Source organism: Cydia strobilella, chromosome Z, assembly GCF_947568885.1.
Source record: "Cydia strobilella chromosome Z, ilCydStro3.1, whole genome shotgun sequence".
NCBI lineage: Eukaryota > Metazoa > Arthropoda > Insecta > Lepidoptera > Tortricidae > Cydia > Cydia strobilella.
In genome coordinates this window covers 35318758-35338413 of record NC_086068.1, presented here as the reverse complement: position 1 = coordinate 35338413, position 19656 = coordinate 35318758, and the positions used below count along the sequence as shown (strand labels likewise).

The following is a 19656-nucleotide window of genomic DNA, read 5'->3' as shown; positions in this document are numbered from 1 at the left end:
AATTGTAAGTCTCACGGTAAGCTCAAGAAGGCTTGTGTTGTGGGTACTCAGACAACGATATATATGGGTAATATAAAATACAAATAGATACATGGAAAACATCCATGACTCAGGAACAAATACGAGTATCTGTGCTCATCACACAAATAAATGACCTTAAATACTGGGATTCGAACCCAGGACCATCGGCTTCATAGGCAGGGTCACTATTAGGTTAGGTATCTACTAGGCCAGACCGATAGTCAAAAGGTAAGGCAAAATGAATAAAGTTATTGACTTATTGTCATGCATGGTTAATGTCAATTATTATTGTGTAAGCTCTAATTAATTGGTCTCTTATAAATAAATAAATAAATAAATTTCAACCTTCGCATATACGCAGCTTTTGTGCCCCGATTTCATGATTTACGTGAATAAATCTATCCTATATTCCATCAATTTCACCATAGGTACAGCGGTATAGCGGTTCGCATTTATAATATTAGTAGAGATTTCGATTACTACGTTAATTAATGTATATGTTTAATTTGTCGCCAGATACCTAGTTATTTGTGAAATGCAAACAAGACAGCAGTACTTTTCAATATGACGTACCTAAATCATGAAAAACCATGGCTCACAAATTAAAATACCGAACCTAGGTATGGAAATAGATGTTATGTATGGAGAGAGACTAATACGAGGGCGGAAAGCGATAAGGCGTTTTTAGGAGGAGGTTAATGCAAAATAGATGTTATGTATGGAGAGAGACAAATAGTACACCTACACTGTACTCACTCACACAAACAAGCAATGGGGCCAAATTTTACCAATTTTCAAAGGGTTTTTTCTTAATAATATTAATCAATTTCTCGTATTTTTTGTGTTGGCGCAAACAGAAATATATATACTACCCAAACATTACAGATTCAAGTGAAGGAAAACTACATATATAATAGGAGTTAGATGCCAAGAAAGTTTGTATGAAATTCGCGCAAGAAGAACCACCTTAAGATGTCTTATTCGTTTTTCGTCATGGTCTTCCTAGGTCTCATTCATTGTTTGCCTTCCTCGTTTTTCGTATCATTCGCAAGTTATATTTAGTCACATTCGTTATTCGTCACTCTCTTTTTTGCTCTCTGTCTTTTTTGGGTGCATTTGATACCCGTCCTGTTCTCGATCGTGCATTTTTAGGGTTCCCGTACCTCAAAAGGTAAAAACGGAACCCTTATAGGATCACCCGTGCGTCTGTCTGTCTGTCCGTCTGTCACAGCCAATTTTCTCCGAAACTACTGGACCAATTAAGTTGAAATTTGATATACATATGTAAGTTTGTGACCCAAAGACGGACATGTAACGGAAACAAGTTTATTTTAAACATGGGGGCCACGGGGGTAAATGAGAAAATTAAAAAATAAAGTTTCTCAAACTATATCGTGTTGCATATCAAATGAAAGAGCTTGTTGTGAGAATCTTAATATATTTTTTTATAATTTTAGGATAAACAATTTAGAAGTAATTAAAAAAAATAGGCAAAGAATGACCATTCCCCCCCCCCCCCCCTTTATCTCTGAAACTACGGGGTCTATTTTTTTTTTAAATACACAAAATAGATCTTTACCTAAACATTACAGGAAAACCTATTAGAAATTTTAATTTAATTTAATTTATTTATTTCCCACATAGGTATACAAGATACACTTGTGTCCGTCGTGTACATTATATTATTGTTACATATTATTAGTAGTAATAATTAACACTTATACAGACTGAGTATCTTACTCTTTACGCTACAATATCACAATCAGCCAAAACATTTTTATCAGTTAAATAATCTGATATTTTATAGTAGGCTTTCTTAAATTAATTTTTAACAAGCAGAAACGTCTGCGACCGATGCTATTAAGCTTAGAATAAATTTAAAAGTGGAAAAATTACTGCCTTGGGTGAGACTTGAACTCACGGCCTCAGGATCGATACTCCAGCGCTCTGCCAACTGAGCCACCAAGACCTCATCCATAGTCAGCAAATCTTCCCACTATATGGGTCTAGGGGACCCTAGCGACATCTACCGTAAGAGTGTTACACTTCTTAAACGGCCACCGGAGTTCCAACTCATATTGGAAATTCACCAGTTACGATGTGCTACCCATTCTAAATTAATTTTTAACAAGCAGAAACGTCTGCGATCGATGCTATTATTATTATTTTTTTCCACTTTTAAATTTATTCTAGGCTTTCTTAGTTAAATTGGTTTTTACAACTCTTTTAAATTGATGATATGGTAAATCAGTTATGTGACTAGGTATTTTGTTGTAAAAATGGATCGATTGTCCTACGAAAGACTTTCTAACTTTTGCCAATCGTAACCGCCGCACCGCAAGTTTTCCTTTATTTCTCGTATTATAGTTATGTATGTCACTAATTTTTGGAAGATCCTTGTAATGCTTCTTGACGTACATAATAACTTCAAAAATAAAGAGCGACGGCAATGTTATAATGTTTACGTCTCTAAAAAGATTTCTTATTGACGTGCGAGGTTTAAGATTATAAATTGCTCGCACTGCTCGTTTTTGAAGAATAAATATGCTCTCAACATCTGCAGCTCTTCCCCACACTAGGACTCCGTACGACATCAGACTATGAAAATAGCTATAATAAACCAATCTTGCTGTATTTACATCAGTTATTTGTCTAATTTTTTTAACGGCATAGGCAGCAGAACATTATTTACTACTTAAGCTAGTTAGGTGCGATCCCCATTGAAGTTTTGAATCGATAGTTAAACCTAAAAAAACTGTGCTATCTGAAAACTCTAGAACATCCTGTCCGAGAATCAAATTTGGTTTGTGACCCATTTGCTGACGGCAAGTGTTAAACCGGATATATTTAGTGTTTTTCGGGTTCAGAAGCAAGCTGTTTGTGGTAAACCAAGTCAATGTCTTCTGCAAGACCGGGTTTATGATAGTCTCAGCTGTGTCACTGTTTAAACAAGAGAGACGTGTCATCAGCGAATCCGCCCTCATTGAAATCGGCCGAAAGTTTGTACGTTCTTAAGGGTCTACGGATTTGAACAGTGGGATAATTTTGCTATTTTTCATTAATTCACGAAAAGTACCACTATCGACACACAAATTAAAGAGATGACATAAATGAGGTGCTATGATGTCTATGATCGTATCGAGTAATTGCGCAGAGAGTCCAAAAATGTCCTTGGTTTTTTTCAGTTTTAAAGATTTGTAAGTTTTAATAAGATATAATTCAGTTATGTGGTGAAACTAAAAAATAGGACCTTCTACCACATGTTCGCTTAAAAATCGTTTAGCTTCCATACAATTAGAATTTAGAGATTTGGTCGTGTCAGCAGGAATTTTAGCAAAAAAGTTTACAAATTCATTTGCAATGTCAATATTTTCTATAAGAGTCACACGGTCGACAATTAACTCCATTTTAGTGTTCCCTACTCCTGATTTACCCAATTCTTCGTTGATGACCGCCCATGTTGTCTTAATTTTATTTAAGACTTAACCCTATTGCTTAAATACATTGAATTAGCTTGTATACAAACTTTTTTAATCATTTTCGAGTATTTTTTTACGAATTCGGTTAGAGACTGATCACAAAGTGTAGCTTTCAAGTTATAAAGTTCAAACAAGTGGTCTTGGCTTACTCGATGTGCAGAATCTCTATCTTGAATGTGCAGTCAAGCGTGAGTCGGACTTAATTAACAATACAATACAATACAGTACAATACAAGCGAAAGGATTCTATAGTTGAACCACGAGCGAAGCGAGAGCTAGTGAGGGGAAAAATACATTGTTTAAATTGTGTAATGTACGGAACCCTTGAAACGTGAGTCCGACTCGCACTTGGCCGGTTTTTCGTAAAAGTCATTATTGTATTCGTTTTAGAGACGTTTCCAGGTAATATTATGGTAATATTATAGGTACTGATATAGTTATTTGTTATACAAGGGTGCAAAGTTGTATTTTACCCGCGAGTGTAGAATTGAAACACGAGCAAGCGAAAGGATTCTATAGGCGAACCACGAGCGAAGCGAGTGGTTCTAAAATAGAATTCTGAGCGTAGCGAGTGTTTCAACACACGAGAAGTAAAATACATTTGCGCCCGTGTATAACACAAAACTTTTCACCTCACTATAGCGAGGAAAATGCAACCTCCACAGGCGTTAGATCATCTTCATCACTGGAATCATTTCATTTCTTTACGATATTATAACAGAAAACACTGGAAGTTGTGTATTTTTACGCGAGTCGGTGAGAAAAGTTTTTTAGTAAAAAAATTGTTGACAATGTTGACATTTCTGACGTATGAAATGTCAACGATGCGTTTTGAAATTGCATCAACTCAACTTGTGCGTTCAGAATTATATTTAACATCATTATAAAAAAACAAACGTTTCTGATGGAATTTTAAGGTTTATGACTTAAAATCATTAAATAAAGCTAAATTTGGTATTTTTCATTAGATTCTCAAACCATGATAATTAATATCGAACGAATCATTATCATAAACGATTTACGTTTTGTTATCTGTCAAGCTACTTAAACACGCTCCAGCCAAGGTCAAATTACTTTCCCCGCTAGTGGATAAAACGCGTTTTTCCCCGCTTGTATTGAAGGATAAAAGACAACTTTCCGAGCTAGTGAGGGGAAAACTATATTTGCAATAGTCTTCATGATAATCTATGTTTCAAAAAACACGAAAAAAGGAGCAGATGATGACTCGCCAACTCACAATATGTGTCCCCGAAAACGGACGCTCGCACGGAGCGACAAGGGGACAACATCGCGTCAATCGCGTGAGGGCGTGGAGAGGTGGAGAGGTGTGCACCGCTTTTTAACGAATAACTAATATATTATCTGATACTTGTTTCTGACAGAAAAGGGAGTCTTAGTAATAAGCAACATGTATACTGATTGGTGGAGAGATGAATTTAATAATTATAAGAATAACCAATTATTTGAGGGCAATTTTATACAGATATTACAGATCAGCAATCAATCATTAATTTAGAGTTTGAATTCAGTGCTTTAATGATAATTCTACCTGCAGTTATCTACTCATCTAAGCCTCGTCTTTATTAGTAAGTATTATGAATCTTCTTTAGTTTTGTGTTCCGAAGTATAGTCACAAAACTCACAAATAGCGATTGAGACGAGAAACGAATGTGACGAACTCAGAATGCGAACAAAAACAAAAGAGACTAATTACGAATGTGTCCACAACCGAACTTGTCAAATTATTTTCGGCGAAAACGTCTATGAGATAAAAAACGAAACCGAGGAATGAGACTAAAGAAGACCATGACGAAAAACGAATAAGACACGTTAAATAATATTGTTAAAGAAGATAGTGACAAAGAGCGAACAAGATGAGTAAAGAACGAGTGACGAATATAGAATGGTACGAAATAAGAAATAAACGAAAAACGAATAAGACGAGCGATGCTGATGCTGATGCTGATACCGACGTTTTGTTCGAAATGAAATGTCAATTGCAAGCAATTTAGACAAATCTCGCATGTTACTTGGTATCGAACGATATGGCAACCGGCCCCCGATTCTAGTTTGTCTCTGAATAAAAAAACTACGGATGGGTGACATGCGCGAAGAAAGTTTTCATTTGCTGCCATTTGACGCACTTACAGTTTATCTTTTAATTCGTTTGTAAGTATATTGTTTTTTGTTTTTAATCTATCTAGGTATAACAAAACTTTCGTGTAAAATAAGCGATAAAGATATTTCGGTGGCGTCACCTCATATCTGCATCTGCGAGTTCCGCTGGAGAGCAACGATGCCCTAATGCCGGCTGTAACAAGCGGTTAGTGTTTGTATTATAGTTTACTAGCTTTTGCCCGCGACTTCGTCTGCGTGGACTTAGTAACCGCAGCTAGAGTAAGAATAGCGCCTGGAAAATATCTCATAGCAATCTAAATTTGAGCATATTATGCACACAAATTAGCAGGCACTTCGTTAATTATCTCAATTCCACCCCGCTTTTTACTTTCTTAAGGGATGATTTTCTGGATAAAAACTATCCTATGTCCTTCTCAGGGACTCAACCTATCTCTATGCCAAATTTTATCTAAATCGGTTCAGCGGTTTAAGCGTGAAGAGGGAACACACAGACAGAAAGACAGACAGACTCTCGCATTTATAATATTAGTATGGATAATAGTGTATTATGTGACTGTACCATCAGCCGTAAAAGTGAATGGCGACTTTATCAATGAATTCATTAATAATTTCTCCATGCACTTTCGCAGCCCACTGTAAAACACACGTGTGATCCTTTACAAAACCTCACTAGGTTAGTTTGCTAAACCGACATGCACTCGTTATTGAATGCCTTTCATTATGTAGCAATCACATTAGTACACTACTTACTATTATTATTACCCATGATCCTGGAGCCTAAAGGGGAGGGGGTACATTACGTAGGTAAGTACATTGTTTTGGCCCGCCCTTGCGTCCTGCCACTACGCTAAGAAAACCAGAGAGTGGATGAAAGCTAAGTGTTCGATTCGTGCAAAAGGATAATATGTATCCAACAAACTGCCCCGAAGCTATGATATTATATAACAAATATAACTAGATAGTTTATACTCATACAAAAGAACCACAAAAAATACTTCCATATTTATTTCTATACCTACGAAGAAATCTGTTATTTTCGATTAATTATCGCATTCCATTCATCTTTGTCATACTCGTTGTACATGAGCTTGTCCCTTTCTCCTTCGGGGAGCGGGAGCTCGTTAGCACGTGCACATTTCTCGCTTGCCCAGACGCGACTAAAGGTAACTTGTACAATTTGTCACAAGGTAAGAGCTTCAATTTTGTGACGCCTATAACGTATCTTGAGTTATAATAAATCAGGGGTCGGCAACCGGCGGCCCGCGAGTCTCCGAGCCCATCAGTCCTACGTCACTAAAGTGATCGAGTGAAAAAGAAAAGTCTTTCATTTCAATTTAATTGTTTTGGAGTTGGGACCCATTATCACAAGATCTATACATTAAATGTACTGATCACTCAATATGCACAGACGTGCCAATATGAGTGTCTGCCTATCGCAATGTAAGAGCGCGCGAAGCGCGCTGAATGTCGGGTTTCGCCCGACATTGAGCGCGCGAAGCGATACATTTTGCGAATTTCGGCAGTGATTATCTGTATGACGTCATTATTTGTCAGTCAGGGACAATAGAGATGGTCTTCCGTCAGTTTGAGAATCCAGGTCATATTGCTAATAACATACTAGAAGCATAAGTGGATTTACCTGAAAATGACCAATGCTCTACTTGGCGGGGGCACTGCCGTGCCCCCAGATTTGGATTTTTTTAACTTTACTGCATTTGTTCTAGCAAATACCTACATTTTGATGCATAATCTCCTAATTTTCATTTTTTTGGTATGAGTGTGAGGTTTGAGACGTCATCTTTAATGTTATAGACATTACTTTAAGGTCCGACTTTTGGTTTGGTTGTAAAACCCAAATAATCGAATATTTTTTTACATCATTTCGATTTCTTTGTAAATTGCTCTTAAACTGTTGTATATTTTGGTACACAGTGTATAAATAAAATATAGAACATTTAATTGGCTTTCATTTAATACCCCACACGTGTATGTTCAATGCATAGTTGGGGTGCAATATGCAATTTTCGCAACGAGGCGGGAGTCATTTAGATGACGTCATTCCGCTGAAGTAGATGGCCGGCGCCGCTGTCTCCCGGCGGTTTGGGAGACCCAGTACAATGCCCAACAACATACTAAAATTTGGTAGCGGTTTCCGGATCTGAACTATCTCTTCGACCGTTTCCCATAAGGCATAGTACTTATGTGGCTCTTGGCTGCTAAAAGGTTGCTGACCCCTGTACGAGTAATAAATCATTGCCCGGAAGTCCGTCCCATTGATTAATATTATGGCTATAATGAAGCAAAATCTGAACAAGAAATTCACAAATTCAATTGAAAGTATAAAAAAAGATTGGAAAACGCTACCAAAATACTGTCAAATAACGTTGTCCAGAACTTAATGGGAAGCGCTCGAGGATGAATAAGAAAAATAATTAAAGGCTAGATATCTTATATTTCTTGTTCATTTTTAATTTTTGCTAGAAACTTTTCAAGTACTGGATCATTTTTTTGTTTAGAATATTACAAATAACGAAGATATCTCATGTTTACTTTGTGCTTATACTTATCGATACAGTCTTAACTATTAACCCCGACCGAGAATTCCTAAGCGCAAACAAAACAGTGCTCAGTTAAAAACTAACCGTTTGACATCTTCCAGGGTCTTGGGCTTTGGTAGGTCTTTTGTAGTGATAACTTTACAGCGCACTCTATGCCTGGATAACTGTTCGAATGAGTCCAACTTCTGGTTGCAGCCGTAGCATATGGCTTTGTTGTGGCATGTCTCATGAACCATCAAATCTGTAGATGTTACAAAATCTGAAAATAAATTAAATGAAAAATCGTATATTGGTCGCAATCATTGTGTAACATAATTATTGAGAAAGTGTTGGGACCTCCCTCCTATCTAATCTAGTAGGTACGGCCAACCAAATTACCCTTTGTGCCCATTCATTATCCTAATGTACAATAAAATACGTTAATTTATTATCTACGTACCATTAGTAACTCTATTCGTTAGAACTTTAAAAACTAAAAAAAATACATTTACGAGTATTAATATGTAATAGTTTTCTATTCATGCTGTTTTTTTGTTTTCCGTTCATTTTGGAAAACTAAAATCGACCGGAAGGTAGTCATCGGGAGTAATTCGTGCCTTTCCGTAGAACCTCAGCTAATTTATTAGCCGATTCTGGGCATTCTGACGTGAATTTGTCGACCCTAAAAGGCATGGAGGCTAAAAGCCAACTGCGGTAGCTGACAGTTACATTGAAGATTCTGTCCAAAATAAAATAAATGGACAAAATCAAGCTGCAACAGTCAAGACTGCCAGTCTTATTCGTTTAATTATAGACCGAAAGTTCAGGTACCAGAAAAAAAAACCCATCAAATAATCAACATTATACATTCACCGACTACTGAAAATATTTAACAAAGTAATATTACAGTGCCGGATAAAACAATAGTTAGAAATACGGAAATGCGAAGTGACAAGAGGACCGTGTACAACCGAACCAAACCTAAGTTTTTGAGCAACATTTACAAGAATATTAATAAAAATTGTATTCAATTATTAGGTAATGAAAATTCATCATCATAATTATAAATAAAATAAAAAATTTATTTATTTTTAGATTCCACAGATCCATAGATTGTTGGTTACGTTACAAGACACTAATAAAACTACATTAGTAAACTACCTAATATTAACAGGTTACATGTATAAAAATACTTATTTCTTAGGTCGTCGGTATAACATGAAGGTCTGTATAGTATGAATTTTCTCAAATGATTTGTACGTCTAAGGTCTTCCCTAATCTGTTAAACAAAAGCCATTGTTTCTTTTGTGCGAGCGGTTAGCTCCCGTATAATATAAGCTACGTGGAAAAGCAACAACAAGTGGCAGCAAGCAATGTAATGAAAATAGTTTCGGTTACCGCGATAGTTACTCATGAAATAAAACTATGAAAACGGATTATATCGCGTATATTGAATTTATAATACATCCCGACGTTTCGAACTCTTTACAGCGTTCGTGGTCAACGGGTGACTGAGGAAAAATTACAAAATGCAAAAATACCCACATACTAAAATAATGAACAATCATAGACTACAAACTTTAAGGCTGGTTGTACATGCAAAATCGGTTCATAAGGCTAGTTATACACTATAATTATTTTTCAAGTAAAGATATATATATATACGCGATAAAAATAAACTATGCCGGCTCCAACCCTACACCACGGACCCGAGAAGATTTAATTCCCTCCTAAATTGTAGGAGGGTATCCCAATATGGGACCGGCAACAAACTCGGCGGGACACATCTTTTCAAAACATCAGAATGTCCAGCATCATCCATTTTTGCATTTTGTAATTTTTCCTCAGTCACCCGTTGACCACGAACGCTGTAAAGAGTTCGAAACGTCGGGATGTATTATAAATTCAATATACGCGATATAATCCGTTTTCATAGTTTTATTTCATGAAAATAGTTTCCTTAAAAATATGATAATTTCCCTGAGGTTATAACTTTGTTGCAAAATGTGCTTAAAAAATAAAACCTTTACTTTGTTCTGTGGAGTTATTTCTAATGCTAAAAAACAAAGTACAGCATAACATAAGACTCAGTGAGCCTATAAAAAGAAGTATGGAGCAGTAGGAATATCTGGTGTATGCAGGTTAAATAAACTTACTTCGTCTGCATGTTGAGCACACGTATTTATCCTTCTTCTTTGGTGGCGAGTGTTTTCTCCCCATCTTTCTTTTTACTGATTTGTAGGAATGTTGAGCTATCACATGAGCCTATTTGGGAAAAAAACGGTATCATTATTTGAGAGCTTAGTGGCAATAAAGTAATATAGAAGTTAAAAGCATGAAAGTAAAAAAGTGCTTTCACTCGCAGCTTGACTAGATTCGGACCTAGCTAAATGAGCACAGACTTTAGCAGTGACAGAGTGTGGGAAATCCGCTGTAAAAGACTAATTCCTAAGAAAATATGTCGTTTATATGGAACTTCACGCTTTGTTACTTCAGAGGTAGCTTAGACAGACTTATGTCTACCATAGAGAAATAAGTAAGCATAGAGTGCTCACTCCATACATCAGTTTTGTTACCAAAACGCTTATTATTAACCTTTTATTTCAAAACGCTTATTATTTTCGTAGTCATCATCTAGCGCCAACTAGCGGATTTATCAGTACTGCAACTTGACACTAGATGTCACGGGTGTTATACTCGTATGGTAGAAGAGCCGGCAGTAAAGTTTCGAACCAACGTGATACCGCGATGAGATGCACAATGGTTTCCCATAAAACTGATGCTAAGTCCGAATTTGATAGTCTGCCACGGCGGAACTAGCCGAAAGTACAAAAAAAATAGCCACTTCCGGTGCGAAAAAGGGGGGGTCATTTAACCCATCTGATACTGCAATAAAAGCTATGGCATCAGTTAGAAATTTACTGGTAGATACACAAAAGCGAAATCTGCCAGTATGATTCCTGCCGGAAGTGCTTGGCATACGCTCTCAAAGGTGACCATCGGGACCCCTAAATTAACCCATCTGATACCAGCATGAAACCAATTCCAGTCGGTAGATATGAACCTTCTCTTCAGGAATATATAAGTCTGCCAGGGCGCTTTCAGCCGAAACACCTTGACATACGAGATTATGTGAGCAACATCCGTGGAACCCGTATTTTGGAATTGTACAGATTACAGACATTTTAATTATTGCAGGCTTATGATTTATTACCTAATGCTTATATTTGTATATTTTTATGCCATTAATAACATATATTTCAAATTTATTAATATACACAATATAATTTGGGCATTAATTTAATACCTGCTTACGGCTTTGTACTTCTTTGTTTGCCTTATAAAGGTGCTAACAAATTAGCTACCGATATCTTTACAGTTGATAGTACTCGGCTCCTGAAGTATATAGGTATGTAAGTATGAAACATTATAGGTTTTATGATGTTATTTTGAGAAAATTGGAAAACAAATTTGCTTTGTAAAAAAAACTCTGTTAATGAGATAATTAAATGAGACCTCATTGAACAGATTCTAAAACCTCTTTTAAATATAAAACTTAACTGGCCACTTCACGCTGATAAATCAAATGACACGTTGACAATGACATTTAAGACAAACAAGCAGTTAAATACATGATGATTATTTTTTAGATAGAATTATAGTTTATTTATTTTGTTCGGTAAATAAAATAAAAATTATGAGAAACTTTCTTAATTTCTATTAAAAGTTAATTTAGTGTTCTAGTACCAACCATCTCGTAAAATTTCTGTAGCTAATTTGTTAGCACCTTATATATAAATAATACAATAATTTCAAATTACAATATCCTTTATTTACCAAAATGAACAAAATTATTATTATTACATACTTATTGTAAACGGGTGTAAAAAGACAGGATTTTCAACGTCAAGGACGATTTTTACCAATAATCCAAATATGAACATTTTAAATCATTTTTAGGGTTCCGTACCCAAAGGGTAAAAACGGGACCCTATTACTAAGACTCCAATAGATTATATTCTGTTTTTTATTCCGTAATCCGTAGACTAAAATGACATTTCATGTGGTACTAAGAAATGTCATGACGTTTCATATGGCTTACATATGAAACGTCATTTTAGTCTACGGAATAAAAAAACAGACCTTAGTTATCTCAATTTGTAGTGTTATAAAACAACACCCTGAATGTTAAACTACGTCAGTTTTGCGTCAACGTCAAGAAATGTAGGGGAAAGGTGGGCATGACGGGATACTTAATGTTTCAAGTCCAATAAAACTGAAAATGCTATTTTTTTAAAGTTTTTGTTATTTTTATTTTTATCTTTGGTAATCAGTCTTTCATAATCAACACTTACTAGGAACTCTCTAGTTAGATAATTAAATTAAAAATAAATTAAAATGGCCAAAAGTGCCTTCTCTCCATCTTGCCCCCAAGTATGGTAAGATGGGGAACCCCTACGGGACAAGATAAGAATAGATTCATATAAATATTATATTTAGGGCCTAAACAAAACTTAAATTTTTGGCTTTTGGGTCCATCGTCTGATAACTTCTCACGAACTGTTTTACTTTTATTTCTTAAGTCGTCTGAGAGACAGAAAATGTGTTTACAGCTAACATGTACCCCATCTTCCCTTGTTAATTTTATTGTTTGTAAAAATTGACATGTAAAAGTGCCCCTGTGGCCTATTTGCTGAATAAATGTTTGATGTTGAAGAATAAATAAATTCAAATCCGCAATTCTTCATCAGTTTATCACTTTAAAACTACGGCCGTCAAGATGTACCCCATCTTGCCCCATGTGCCTAATGAAATTCGAAAGTTTTTTGTAAAATAAACCGTACTTGAAACCAAACAAGTCCTTAGCTGTTGGCGTGATTGCTGGGCCATAGGAATAAATTAACAGTATATATGTGCTGGTGATAATTACGAAACAAACGCAAACCAAATAAAACACAAAAACCGGCCAAGTGCGAGTCGGACTCGCGCACGTAAGGTTCCGTACCATAATACCATTACGCAAAAAATGGCAAAAAAGTCACGTTTGTTGTATGGGAACCCCACTTAAATATTTATTTTATTATGTTTTTAGAATCATTTATTCATCAATTGTGCATTACAGGTAATGAATACAGGTGTTATAAACAATTAGTTATAGTTTGTTATAACGGCAACAGAAATACATCATCTGTGAAAATGTCATCTGTCTAGCTATCACGGTTGATGAGATACAGCCTGGTGACAGACGGACAGACAGACAGACAGACAGACAGAAAGCGGAGTCTTAGTTATAGGGTCCCGTTTTTACCCTTTGGGTACGGAACCCTAAAAATAACAAGGAATATGGCAAAAACAGTTTTTTTGCAAATAAATAATTAACGACACCATTTGTCTAGCCGGTCACTATGCGAACTGATTGCTATGATGGTGACGCATCGTCATGCGTTAACGGGATTCTGATGGTTGGTCAGTCGTGTCGCCATATAAAGCCGCTACCCCGTCTTACTCGTCTTGCCCCTCTCTCCCCTACATAAGATAGTGATTAGATACACCAAATAGGTGAAAAAACGCCTCAAGCGTAAAAGAAACCACCAAAAATCATTTTATGTCGCATTACAAGCCTGATTTAGCTATGAATACTAATACCCCCTTATTCGTAAAACTTTACGAGCCTGAATTAGTTAAATTATGTTTTATCCTTTTCTTACAAATACATAAGTCAAAATGACAGACAAAGACAAACGATTCATATAGCTAATTCAATGACTATTAATCATATTAATCAAATTATTTAATTTATTTTAACTTAATTTATTATAAATATGTGTTATTAATAACGTAATAATATACAAATATAAGCATAGAGTAATAAATTAATAAGCCTGCAGTATTGGTAATGTCCGTAATATGTACAATTCCAAAATACGGGTTATACGGGTACCACGGATGTTGCGCCACATAATCTCGTATGTCAAGGTGTTTCGGCTGAAAGCGCCCTGGCAGACTTATATATTCCTGAAGAGAAGGTTCATATCTACCGACTGGAATTGGTTTCATGCTGGTATCAGATGGGTTAATTTAGGGGTCCTGATGGTCACCTTTGAGAGCGTATGCCAAGCACTTCCGGCAGGAATCATACTGGCAGATTTCGCTTTTCTGTATCTACCAGTAAATTTCTAACTGATGCCATAGCTTTTATTGCAGTATCAGATGGGTTAAATGACCCCCCCTTTTTCGCACCGGAAGTGGCTATTTTTTTTGTACTTTCGGCTAGTTCCGCCGTGGCAGACTATCAAATTCGGACTTAGCATCAGTTTTATGGGAAACCATTGTGCAGCTCATCGCGGTATCACGTTGGTTCGAAACTTTACTGCCGGCTCTCCAACCAGTATATCCGCTACTTGACTATATGTTGACTACGAAAATATTAAGCGTTTTGGTAACAAAACTAATGTATGTTAAATAGTACAAGAAAATATAATAAAAGCGATGGAGTAACATTTCACCGGTAAGTAATCGAAAAAATGTTGATTTACGATAGTTTAGATTATCACGAAACGTCACTTTTGAACATTCGCGGCTGGAAGCCATTTTCTTCGGTGAATAGATTAATTTTCTCAGACGTGACATATTGCATATTGCTAATTTATTAATTAATAATAATTTATTATTTATTTATTAACTAATTTATTAATTTGTTTTTATTTATTGCGTGCATATTGTTAATTTGCTGTATTTAATCATGTTTCATTGTGCACAATAAAGAATATTATTATTATTATTATTTGTATCTCATATAAACTCACGGGTATATACATCCCGGTCATTTGATAGGCGTGCGTGGGGATACAGATCCAACACGTAGAGGCCCTTTGGAGAAGTTTGCTGTTAAGTAATACACCTGCTAGAATACCCGTAAATCGGTTCCAACAGGCGTAGGAGCTATTATAAACACAGTGGAAAAGAGTGCCGGTTATGGTGTTGAAGTTTGGCTGGTCAAAAGGTTGGGCTATTGCTGAGAGGTCCGGACACCTGCCATAACAATGTTGTACACGTTATCGAGGCAGGCGGTGACTCGCCGCTGACTAGATGGGCCCCTGAAACTGCCGTCGTGAAGACGACCAGGAGCAACACCGGTGTGAGCGGCTCAGGGGTGTCGAGAGGTGTGCGCCGCTTTCTACCCAGTGGCTGTTACCAGCCACTGTGCAAACTCGCGTCTTATGCATCTTTCACTTCCACCCCTGGAGCATATAGCTCTAGCGACTCCTCTCTGGACAGCCAATGAAGGCAAGCCAGAGCTGAGTCCTGCGGGTCCATTTGGGGTCCACTCCGACCGACGAAGACACGCCGGAGACGGAGACCCTGACCGACTCTCGGGAGCACTCGGGTCCGTGGGGTCGTTACTTCCCAACTTATTATTATTATTGGTTTGTATACGTTGTTGGTCATTAATAGCACAAACGTTACGAAATATATATTTTACACGTTATTTATTAAATGTTTTAGTTAAAATAAATAGGTCATACTAAGCAACTTTAACTACGGGACCAACCCCGAAATCACAATAAAATGTCTGTTTCATACATTTTGGCTGGTCTGATGTTGAAATTTTCTATTGCCGAATCCGTTATTTGGGTTTTCGTGGTTGGTCCCATTATAAAAGTTGTTCAGTATGACCTATATATTCACGTCGTATAATATTGAAAGTCATTAAAAAAACAACCCTGTATGTAGGCAGAATATGAGCAGTTGTCATGACAGTTCCGCCTCTGGCTAGCTGCGCTTATTCTTTAGCTTAGTGACAGACGTCAAACGCAGAAAATGGCGGACACCTCGCGGACACAATTTGTTCTCGCCAGCTTGTCTATACATATGTCAGTGGCCGCAACCCTCTAATCCGCCACTGAACACGCTCAAATATTTTCTTTCTAGAATGGTTTCCAACTTTAGACAATCTTATCTTATCATTTACCTTATTACATTACAAAATGTTACCTTCAGCCCAGATACACTGTGGAATGACTTGGCGCACAGCATACACTCCAGAGGAAGGTCAGTAGGTACAGGGTCAGAGTCTGCCTCACTAGTGGGTTCCTCTTTCAATGGTGCATCTAAAAACTGAAATGACATTTTATTAACTATTAAGCTCTTATCACCTGTAGAAACTTGTCAAAATAAATATGGACTAGACTAAGAAAACGAAACACATAGATATAATATAAGCAAATTGATTGATAAACAGCCTTATGGGCATTTCAAAACCTGAAAGTGAATGAATTTTACGTAGTTATATTATATACCTCTTCCAGCATTACATTTCCATTTGGCTGTGCAGAATGCTCAGTTCCTTCATGGTAGGAAAATGTACCTAGAAATTATATAGAAGTGTATTAGTAGTAATAGTAACAGTAATAGCCTTTATCTCATGCTTCTTTTTTTTTACAATTACATAAAATTTCAATTATTATTGGTTTATTATTTGCATGTCGCTTGTGCGGAAAAGGCCTCCCCCAGTTTTTCCCATTCCTTGCTAAGTGTTTAGTTATTTGTTTAACCGCTCGTGCTAAAATTGATACCCGAGGAAGCGAAAGATTAGGGGTTCTAGACACGATTGTTAAACAAACTTTACCACCCCAGTCACTTTTTTTTTTTACCACACCAATGTGAGGAATCCCACTGTAAAACCCATTCATTGCCGAAGACGCGAAATCGCGTCACGACACTTGGTAATCGCAATGCGTCGGCAATGAATGTGTTAACCATATTATAGTACTTATGCAGAAATTCTACATCGCTCAAAAGTTTTATCTATTTATTACGTGTTACTTCCCTGTCACACTTACGTACGAATTTACAAGTGCGACAGAGAGGCAACCTGTCGAACGTGGTTCGCGGTAGGCCCTCTGGTCGATCTTAAACTGTATAATATTGTGGTCCCGGTGGAGTGTTATAATCTAATTCCACATATGTCTTGTCGTCCATTATATGACACATACATTTTTCTGGTGATTGTGATATTTTCATATGTCATATAACTTTCGAGCCCTTAATTTTAATGAACTTTGCTGTTTTTCGCTTCTTTTCGGCTGTCTGCTTTTTGTACGTCCTTTAATTGTTTCTCTTCCTGGCACGTTGAAGTTGAACCATGCCAACAAATGTACCTTTAGTCACATCACACGAACCGAGGCACATTTGTTGATTTCGCGTGTCTTCACTATCATTTTGTTTAAGTTCGGGTGTGAAGGGCCTGATTTTCGGTCTGATTTTGGTTTGTCATCGAAAGTATGGACAAAATTTTTAATGGCAGTTTGTACTGCACCAACACTAACATTTTCAAGCTTATGGTATTTTTCAAACAGGATTTGATGGGTTGTTTTTTTTTTCATTTCAATTTCATTTTTTTCGTTTCTATTTCATTGACGTTACAGGCCAAGCCAATCCTTAATAATAATAAAAAACTTGAATCCCAAAAGGACAAAATATACATATCTTCGTAGCTTAAAATAATATTTTAAAACAATAAACACAAATCACTTAATTAATATATTGTTATGCTATAAAATAATAATAATTATAATAGTACATTGTGCAACAATAAGAGTAAGTGACATATTGCAAACAAGGGTGTTAATCCGCGACAGCCGCAGGCTGGAGTGAATAAAAACTCGAGCTTGCAATATTCTTACCCTCGGAGTTACACACAATGTTTTTCATCACACTTTTTTTTTATATCAATTTTTTTTAATGGGGTTGCGTCACTCAGTGACGATGTCACCCCCATACTGAGATCTATAGTAATAATGTAGTACTGCAATATTACCTGCACCACTACATTATGTTTAAGTATAGCTTGCACATCATCCTGGTCTCGTCTGATAGTGGCGCTGGCGATGCCAGGACGATGTTGCAGCTACCTATGTTGGTAGACTTGATAAATGTCATGTCGATCCTCAGCGCCTCGTTGCGGACGCACTCCATCAACACATGGTGAACATCTTCTATTTGATTGCATTCAGGGCACTTTGGTGATGCAGCTAATTCATAATTAATACTTGCGAAGAAAAAAGTAAATTTTAAGCGAAATAATTCCTTAATACAGTGACATTTCAAACATTCGTCCGCCATATTGTCATTTTTTGTCAAGTTAGGCATCGAAGGCACTGAATTCACAGCATTCAGCCACGATTGAAAAATTTGTAAAAATATTTTAAACGGCTACTAAATTAATCAAATTAAATATTTTTAAACATAAACAAAAATATTAAATTATAAACATCAGTAGGTATTTTAAAAGTAAGTATAACTCAACTGAGTATGAATAAGTTTTTGGCAAAAATTTAATTTTTGGTACAAGCTTTTATAGCTGACTGTACTTTCCTTTCCACAGACAACTAATACTCATCGAGACAATTCTAAAAACCTCAAACACAATTACGTTGCGTTGTTTTATCACAGAGTACCTATGACAACCTCCTGTCTCCATCATCAGATCAGCTCGATGGTACCCTAACACACCCACGCATTGTCACCCGACCTACATATGTATGCAAATTTTCAGCGTCATCGGAAACCGGGAAGTGGGTCAAATCTAACTTGCAAAATTTGACCCTTACAAACATGTTACATATAGCGTGTATTTTTAATATTACCTCAAACCGTAACCAAACGTAGGTTTTAGTACTATAAACCGATATTGCAAAGTAATTTTAAGTTAGCCTTTACCACTAAAGCGTAATGAATTTTTGAAAATTTATCGAGCAGCAATGTATTGCGTACACTTATTTGACACGTGGAAGAAAAGGGTCTAGTATTTTTTTGTTATTATTGTTACGTATTTCCTACATGAGACTACTTGGAAGCCAAAACCAAATCATTATTGCGTTTAAACCACCAAATTAAAGGCAAAAAATTCTTATTAGAAAACAATACTTACCATTTTATTACAAAACAATTGTCTTGCAACGAAGAAATCACAAAAGTTTCACCTCATACTACAACATTTTTTGAATTCTTCTGAAATTGTTATGAAACCAATGATTCTACTATTAAATTAGCATTATTTTAAATTACTAAGCACTGTAAAGAAGATAGTAAATAATCAACAATCGATAACGTCAATGACACACTTCAACCCGTTACCTCTACCACAGAAATATCTACTTCCTTGAATAAAAAGTTTGTTTAAAGAGTATTCATTTCATTCAAAATTAATTTTAAGGTATTAATACAAACTACCAACCTAATGATAACTAATTTCCACAAACTCAGGCAGACTATGCATTACTGTTTACTGGCTGGTAAGATAAAATTACAAAAAAGAAAATAATTTGTTTTGACGTAGATTGTCTCCGTTGTACCGCAGGACTCCCGGGTTATTATTCGTGCGTTACAGCGAGTTCGTGATGATGCTCCTATTACAGGAAGAGTCATAGTACCAGAAAATGTTAGACATGTTCCTGTTCAGAGAGAAGAAAGGATAT

General features: G+C 36.2%; 2 protein-coding genes across 3 annotated transcripts in view; both read right to left on the bottom strand.

Moving 5' to 3' along the window:
* Positions 1-19656, bottom strand: part of LOC134754353 (aspartate aminotransferase, cytoplasmic) — a 124516-nt gene that overhangs the window by 6710 nt on the left and 98150 nt on the right. The gene's annotated exons all lie outside the window — the stretch shown is intronic.
* The window catches only part of LOC134754301 (zinc finger protein 436-like), a 35792-nt gene that overhangs the window by 6395 nt on the left and 9741 nt on the right, over positions 1-19656 (bottom strand). For both annotated transcript variants that reach the window (XM_063690540.1, XM_063690539.1), the window contains exons 5-8: positions 16477-16544; positions 16172-16294; positions 10333-10441; positions 8282-8456 (exon numbers count right to left, since the gene is read on the bottom strand). In XM_063690540.1, coding sequence (XP_063546610.1) covers positions 8282-8456; positions 10333-10441; positions 16172-16294; positions 16477-16544 — 475 coding nt within the window. The remainder of the gene's footprint in view (positions 1-8281; positions 8457-10332; positions 10442-16171; positions 16295-16476; positions 16545-19656) is intronic.